At 35.8% G+C, this 8,032-nt stretch overlaps 1 protein-coding gene and 1 long non-coding RNA gene across 2 annotated transcripts; both read right to left on the reverse strand.

The window, feature by feature from the left end:
• Positions 1-5,451: 5,451 nt before the first annotated feature.
• LOC136815160 (uncharacterized) lies at positions 5,452-6,401 on the reverse strand. The gene is made up of 2 exons (XR_010847680.1): positions 6,357-6,401; positions 5,452-6,182 (listed from the first exon to the last, which is right to left on the reverse strand). It is a non-coding gene; the product is annotated as an uncharacterized lncRNA (long non-coding RNA).
• Positions 6,402-6,407: 6 nt separating this feature from the next.
• LOC136815109 (uncharacterized) lies at positions 6,408-7,333 on the reverse strand. Its single transcript, XM_067071549.1, has 2 exons — positions 6,900-7,333; positions 6,408-6,661 (listed from the first exon to the last, which is right to left on the reverse strand). Exons 1-2 carry the CDS (start codon positions 7,168-7,170, stop codon positions 6,408-6,410), a joined length of 525 nt encoding a protein of 174 aa, XP_066927650.1. The 5' UTR covers positions 7,171-7,333.
• Between the last annotated feature and the right edge of the window lie 699 nt (positions 7,334-8,032).

Raw genomic sequence — 8,032 nt, forward strand, 5'->3', positions numbered from 1 at the left:
GTGTCACTTGTTTAACAAACACTCTTTTGTTGTTGTACAGCAGGTCCAGTTCGCGCAGACTGTGTAACACAGTTGTTTGACAAAAAAGATTGTTGACTACTTATTAATGCTTATGGTTTCGAACAAGGGGTAAACCCAAAACCAGTTGTTTGACAACACACACTAATTTTGAATCCTCATAAACCGAATACATTTACAAAAGTCTTCTCATTCCACCAAGGTAAGGTGTGTTCTTAAATAAAAAATCCATACGATAGTTTAACTAATTAATATATACAAACACAGCACAGAATGAATCTGGTGATTGAAGCAGTTTACAATTTATACTCAGCAATTTTTTACGATCCCACTTCCTTAAGTCCGGTGAAAAAATTGTCCGGTGGTAAAAAAAATTCTCATTTTACACCGGACTTTCGCGTGACCGGTGTTCGTTAAGTCCGGTGCGTCGGCAGGGTCCTAATGTATCTCAACATCTGAACTCGTAAATCTGTAAACTATCATCACCTTGTTGGGATCACTTGTTAGGTTGCTTCCGCAGGCTAAAACGGTGCACAAATACAAGCTATCTTCTTCAAACTGAAGCCTGAAGTTTCAATGTACAACATCAAAACTCAAATTTCAATGCAATACATTGAAATCCCATTGAAACTAAACCTTGAACGATTTCAATGGTATACATTAATATCACATTTTATTAGCCTTCAATGTATATTGGAATCGTTTCCGAGGATATGTTGAGAAAACAATCAACAGCGCAAGAATAGGTACGCCCACTGGTCGTTCTGCTTGAATTTCGGAAATGTGCAACACTCAATGCAGTGTCTAAATCAATTAAAAAGTCTTCCTCTTACATGACTGAGAAAAAAAGTTTTCAAATTGGCTTTTCCTTAAAGGGATAATCCATTACTAGAACAAAAGACGCTTAACGTCATAATGAAAAACGGGTTAGTAGAAATTAATTAGCATTATAAAAAAACGAGCAGTATTTGAATTTGCTAAAATTTTGTATTTTTTATAGAAAATTTATTAACTTGACACATAGAGGTAAAGATTTTTTCGGCTATCAAAAACCAGAGAACACATTTAACTTACCAATCACATTTTGCGTGGTTTCGCCAGTTTCATTTGGCACACAACGTTGGGGTACATCAGAGTCTGATAAACAAGCAGATTTATAGCCTTTAAATTTTCATAAGCTAAGCAAATAGTTTGTAACGGTATTATTTTTAACGTATCAGAAGGCTCTTAAAAAAGATAACTTTACTTTATTTTAAAACTAAAAGTAATGGCAAAACGACGAATCTGAACAGTGCAGGATTTCATTTCGTACCTTCGAACGAAAGAGTCACCGTTGTCATCTCAGTTGCGTTATTTTCGTCGGATATTCCTGATTAATAAATAAAAGCAAGTTTACAAAGAAGAACAGTTCTCGAAAGGCAAATCTAAAAATGATCATTATTTAATACCCAAAGCATCACGGTTCACGATTACGTTTGTCCTATTAACAAAAGGATCGAAAAAATGTGACGCTAGCTAATAAAATTGTTTCATTTTTTTACCACTGATTAAATATACTTTTAGGTGTCTATAACATGTTAATATTATCAAAATCATAAAGTGTTTTTATTCAACTATCCTTGTGCAATTCTTTTGCTAACCAATTTATACAGAACTATCTCTTCTCTTGCTTCTTTCAGTTAAATAACAATGTAGTCAATTTTGAACACTCAAGAGGGGAAAGAGATTTCTATTTTCTCTCGAAAGTGTGCATATGGTTCTGAGAAGTGAAATGAAACTCATCAACAAGACAAGAAAGACTTGTTCATCTCTCGAAAGTGTGCATATATGGATCTGAGAAGTGACTGAAACTCATCAAGACAAGAAAGCCTTGTTCAAAGAAGATTTTCATGGTTCGTACTTCAAAATATGGGACATTTTTGTTCATCCAATGACTTGAAAAATCAACTCTGGAGACTGTAGTCTACATAACTTCAGAATACTTCGATAGAATCATGGAACGCGGATATTATTTTCTCGATAAAAGCACTGTATCATGAGATTTTGCACGAACCAAATCAAATGAAGTGAAAAGTAACTCTACGATGAACGAAAAACTCTGGTTCTGAGCATCATTTTGTACTGATTTGGAATTTTATGAAATAATATTGAGGAAGTAGCAGTAGGACACGTTGATTTGATTAAATTTAAAATCCTGTGACTATCATTGAAAATTAAGATCAAACCATCGATCAAGGGACTTTGTCTTCTTGTGCTTCTGGCATGGTTCGACTCTGAAGCTACATATCTCTGCACCATTTTTGAAAGTCCTCGTACATGCTATGATTTGGGAACAGTTGAACATATTTTTCATGTACCAGTTTGTTTCGTGATGGATGGACATAGCTGCATTTTTTACAGTGGTATGGATATGCTGCTGTAAGAAGAACTGTTTACATTTTATTTACGTTGTTAACTTGAGTGAATGTGGAATATTGTGACTGATGTTGTATGGAGTGACGATAAATACATATACTCAATGATAAAATTTTAAGATATTAAAAACATTTTCTGCTAAAACAAGGAAGTATTTTTTCACCAACAGTTTTGATAAAATTTTATTTACTAGGTAACTTTTTTCCCTATGAAGTGCTACTGTGTGAAAAATTCTGAGGGTGCTTTAATTGAGAATTCTTTTTTGAATGGAAAGAAATATTTTGGAAGGCAACTTCAAAGAGGAGGTCATATTATTATTCAAATACTTTTGCATCACTCTTGAATCACTCTTGATAAAAGTGAAGCCATAAAGAATTTGTAAATACTTTATATAGTTTTCAAAATCCAAATGTATATACAGGAATTTTGTAATGTGATGTTATTTTTTCAAAAAATGTTTTATGCTTTATTTACTATTTGTTATTTTGTTCATCTGCTCTTGATGAAACACAAAGAACACAGGAAAACAAAAAAGAACTGTTTATATCTTCTCATCTCACAAAATCTTAGTGTATAGAAAAACTCTTGTGTGGTATTTACATTTGTGAATCAATTTTGGCATAGCAAAAGAGAAAATTCCCTTCATATAAGTATGATACAAGACAGAAGAAAGTACACGAAAGATTTTTCATTCCCCTCCAAACTTCGAACTTGTTTATGTCGCAAAGTATTTTTCGGTTTGTGAAAAAAGACGAAAGTGAAAATCCCGTTCTACCAATCAAATTGTAAACTTTTATCGCGCTCGTCCAATCAAATTCCTGACACGTGACCATAATATTTTGATTTGCGTAGTATTGGATTATCCCTTTAATCAAACTTCTTAACATAATTAGTTAATTTTCAATAATTCCTTTACTTTAATTCACTTTCAATCAGCTTGAGGGTGCTACTCAAACTGGGTTTGACAGTGTTTATCCCAACCCTGAGTTTCCTCTCTGAACTGTGGCAGTTTGAACGTGATGAATAAACTGTTCGGCCAAAAAATAAGTCAATCTGAATGTCTAAGACAGGAGACAGGTTGTATAATTTGACTGTCAGCAAATTCACTGTGTTTTATATCTTATATTTTTGAAAAATATTCATGCAATTCGACTGTTGGACTTGCAAAAGAGCTTTCAAAACAGATTTTGAAAATCAAGATGGTCTCTTAATTAAAAAACGTACAAAGAATAACCTGCTTTTGAAAACGTATAATCCACAAATCAATCTGCTACAAAAAACTCCGAAGAGAAAAATAAAGAAAAACGTCCACCGCGCACGTTTAAAAAGAAAAGCTATTTGCTAAGCTATAAACGCTACCGGAAAGCCGATTACAATGCGCAAAAACGCAAAAAACCGAGATTTCAGTCCAATATCTATGCGTGAAGCTATGAGTGCCTCCTCGTCGCTGCGCTCCTGCGGGGGCAATAAACAAGCAGCTTTTGAATACTCAGTCTTTCCTTTTGTGTTTATTTTCTCTGCGGATATAAAATCCAATATTCAAATAATCAACAAACAGCTTTTGAACATCAGTCTTTTCTCTTCTCCTTCCTCGCCTAAACTGAGTTGTAATCAAAATTTTGCGCGGACTGGGGCGAGAAATAAATGCGCCATATTTGTTTATATTCTTTTGCGAGATCATAATATTTACAAATCAAAGATATTTTTGACGAATATTGACAAACGAAAAAATAGTTTACGATTGAAAGGATGGACGAAAATAAATCATTTCATTCGACGACAATGTCGATATCGGAAGTTGACACCTTTCAGTTGTTCTTCGCAGGTGTAGGGCCCGCCACGAATTCCGCTGCATTCCACGTGGAAGCGTTTCCGACATTTTTGAAACTCGCATTCAACCCATCTATGAAATAACGATTTTGTGTGATTTATTCTACTTACTTTTCTCTTGTAAACTCAGGCTAACAGGTTAGATCTTCTTTGGGTGAGCTTTTCACTGGCCACGAGTAAGCCTTAGCATGCTCTGAGTAACTTATGTTGCCAATCTTGTGTTAAACACTGACACTATTTTCCTTTGGTTCTATATTCTATGGTTCCAACGGCAATCACTAATCTAATATATACCGGCAGATGCTATTAAGAAGTCTTACATTTCTTCATTGGCATCGTCATAATCTTTTTTACACTTGAAGCAAATCCATTACCCTTCTTCTTCATCATCATTTTGTTCATTGTCTACTTGACATACTGACAGCTCGTCGTCTTCGTCGTCTTCGTCGTCTTCTTCATAGGGTGAAACGTTCTCGAAGAACTCGTAATCAACAGCTTAATCCATTAAGGGCAAAATATTAAGGTTAATACTTGTACACAACCCTGTGTGTCATATTATGTCCTTTTCCAAAGATGGCCGGGACGGCCTAATAATCGCATACCCATTTGATAATAGAGCTTATAAATAAGATCTTGTCGAATAATCCCTATGGTCTCCCGACATCCTCCCAAATATAGGGCGACATGATAAAGATAGTCCCAAATGGTTAGTTATATACCGCAGTGAATGTCACTTACTATATCCTCATCTAGCTCTTCCTGATTTTCACTCGTGATAAGATCGTCATCCTGGGCAAACATACCATACCCATAAAGCGAATATTGATGGCAACATACTCCTTATGTCTCCCACTTTGTGGCAAGCAAAGCAAATGGTGGTAAAGATGCGCTAAAAAACGTACCGGACTTCAAGTTATTTTGTTTGAGATTTATGCATGTCCGCCTTAACAGTAAGGGAAACGATGTCTTTGGGATTTCTTTCTTCATGCCTGCCTGGCATGGCGTTCTAAATTCAAGGCCTAGCAAGCGTGCTTTGACGTCAAAATCCTGTGGACCTAATTAATGATGTCATTGCAGTGTTGACGTCAAAAGAAAGAAAAAAAGTCAAGGTTTTACGATGAAACTTCAAATCTTTCAGAGAGATAGCTACGGAAAATGTTTATCTAGACAATATGATTTAGGAATAAGTTAGTTTATCATTTCTGTTATTTTCACTACGATATCCTAAGTACAATGAAATCTGAACACTTTATTTAAGAAAATAAACTATAGAAAATTGAAAGAACTGGATGCACTCAGAGTGTGATGATAGAAAAAGATGTTTCATTTTTCTTTTAGCTTTAGAACTTTCTGGCTCGCCTCCTTCGAGGAGCGAGGCGTCTGCGATTTGCAGAAATTGTTCAGAAAGATGTTCGATAATATCATAGCATTATTTTTAGTGATAGAGTCAAAAGCGTATGTGTGAGCGATAGACATCAAGACATCAGACAGTGATGTTCGGCAGACGAGATGTCGGATATGATTGAACATTATGTATGAAAACATCGTCCATTGACAAATCGTATCAGTCGGAATTTTCAAACCACCACGGTCAAGCTCGTGAAGATATTTCCCGTACTTTTGAGCGTAAAACATCGTAGCATCGAATAACTCCTGCTCACTCATCTCATCTTTACGAGCTACATAACCGGCCATATATATAAGAGACATTTTCGTTTCGACCGGGATGGACATCTCTTCCTCTTCTAACTGGTTGAGCAAACTTATTCCATCACGATCAAGAGCAAAAAAACACTTGTCACAACAATGACCCGGTTCAGCTCGTAAAACGGACAGGTCGACATTCAACTTTAGCAAAAGTTTGGTTTTCTTGATATCGAGTTTTTCGAGTACTTGTTGAGCAGTGATAAAATACGTTCCTGTAGATGAAGATAAAAGGAAAATTTTGAATTTTCGGTGTAAACTTGTAAGTAATCGAAAAACGCATCGCAAACTAATAATTACGTGCGTAAACAATTCAAGCCGTAAAATGATTAACAATGTTTAAAATGAAGACCTCATTTCAATTAGAAGAAATTAAAAAGTGTTCTCACCTCCGGAACCTTGTCTCAGCTTTCCAAATTCTTTTTCCAATGGATCACTATTCACTGTTCACCATTGACTTGAAATGCGACAATAGGCAAACCGAGTAATGTCAATCGATCGGAGTTGGCGATGTCCTCAAATTTTAGTTTGTCGCGATTTCTAAACTCTTCCATCTCATCCTCCTGCTGGCTGCGAGTTTCGAAAGACGTGCGTTTTGTTGGTCTTGGAGGTGGAAGAGGTGTTGGAATGGAACTGGACGGTATATTATCAAAGATTGATGGTGGTTCGATTGGTCGAGGAAGGCCGTTCTGACCTAAAGAAAGAAATAAACATAGCGTTTAAGAGTTAATTGAACTTTGTGTTGTAGATTTGTATCTTATGGGCCTATGAGTGAATTATAAATAAACATTTTCAACAAAAACAAGCATCAGATTTGGATTTTTTATAATATCGAAAATATGTTAATAGATAACCTATGAACAGAGAAAAACTTATCCGAAGACTTTATTTAGCTTGTTCAAATATTCCACGAAAGCAATAAGGTTACACACCTGTTTCAAAAGTAGTGTTTTCTGGCCAATGTTTACGGCAAACCGCTGGTGTATTGTTATTATTGACGATCTCTTCGGTAAGGTACGGAATGGATTTGATCCAGCGCTGCCTTTCATAGAGTCTTTTCTTCTTGCTTGGGAAACCATACATTGGAATTTTACGAAAATCGGCTAATTTTTCTTCATTCCTGATTCGTATATTATCATTTTGCGACGCTTTACTTTTGTTATAATTAGATTTGCAGCCACGCACAATGCATTTTCTACCCATTTTTTCGGTGTTGTTTTTCTTGCACGACGTCAAAAATGGGTGTGAACGTTAGATTTTTTTCTTTCTTTTGACGTCAACACTGCAATGACATCATTAATTAGGTCCACAGGATTTTGACGTCAAAGCACGCTTGCTAGGCCTTGAATTTAGAACGCCATGCTGCCTGGCAAAGATGGGTAGAGTCGTGTCGGTCAGCAAGATCTTCATTAACCTCTTCATCGTTCAGTTCTTCGTCTTCACTTTCTTCGTCGGACCAGTCCGTTACTTCTTCTTCTTCTTCCTTTTCTTCTTCTTCATCTTACAACACTGTGTCACTTTCTCTGTCTTCCTCGTCCGTGCTCATATCTGCCACGTTGCTGCCGGGTTCGACTTTACGGCCTCTCTTCTGTGTCTGAGCTGTGAAATGTAACATTTCAAATATATAATTGGTATAGTGGGAAATTAAATTCACCGATAATTACCACAAGTGGATAAATTTTGGGAGGATTAAAATTGGGACATTTGGTGAATTTTGCCAAAATTCACCAAATTAAATCCCCGCCAAAAAATCGTATTTTGGCCAATTGCCAAATTAAATCAACGTCAAAATTTATCCACTTAAGGTACCTTATAATCGATTCTATGCATACTCTGCACAAATCACAGAATTGTTCTTTTTTAATTACGTAGCCTTACTTGTGTTTTTTGGGTACATTTCTTTCAGGAGTTCTACCGTCCCCTGGTTCAGAACGTTCCTAAAACTTCTTTCCTCTGGGGGGATTTTTCTCAGGATTTCATCTTTGTTCACAGGAGCGATATCACATGTACGAAATCCTAAAAATGATAAAGAATACCTAGCTATTAGTTTAATGTTTTGGTAAAT

The sequence above is a fragment of the Clytia hemisphaerica genome, unplaced genomic scaffold (assembly GCF_902728285.1).
Source record: "Clytia hemisphaerica strain Z4C2 unplaced genomic scaffold, Clytia hemisphaerica genome assembly, whole genome shotgun sequence".
NCBI lineage: Eukaryota > Metazoa > Cnidaria > Hydrozoa > Leptothecata > Clytiidae > Clytia > Clytia hemisphaerica.

Excerpts from the sequence above, each read along its gene's own strand:
- LOC136815109 (XM_067071549.1), bottom strand. The coding sequence starts at position 7,170 with ATGGGTAGAAAATGCATTGTGCGTGGCTGCAAATCTAATTATAACAAA. Across the intron at positions 6,662-6,899 it reads AAACACTACTTTTGAAACAG|GTCAGAACGGCCTTCCTCGA; the intron begins GTGTGTAACCTT and ends TTCTTTCTTTAG.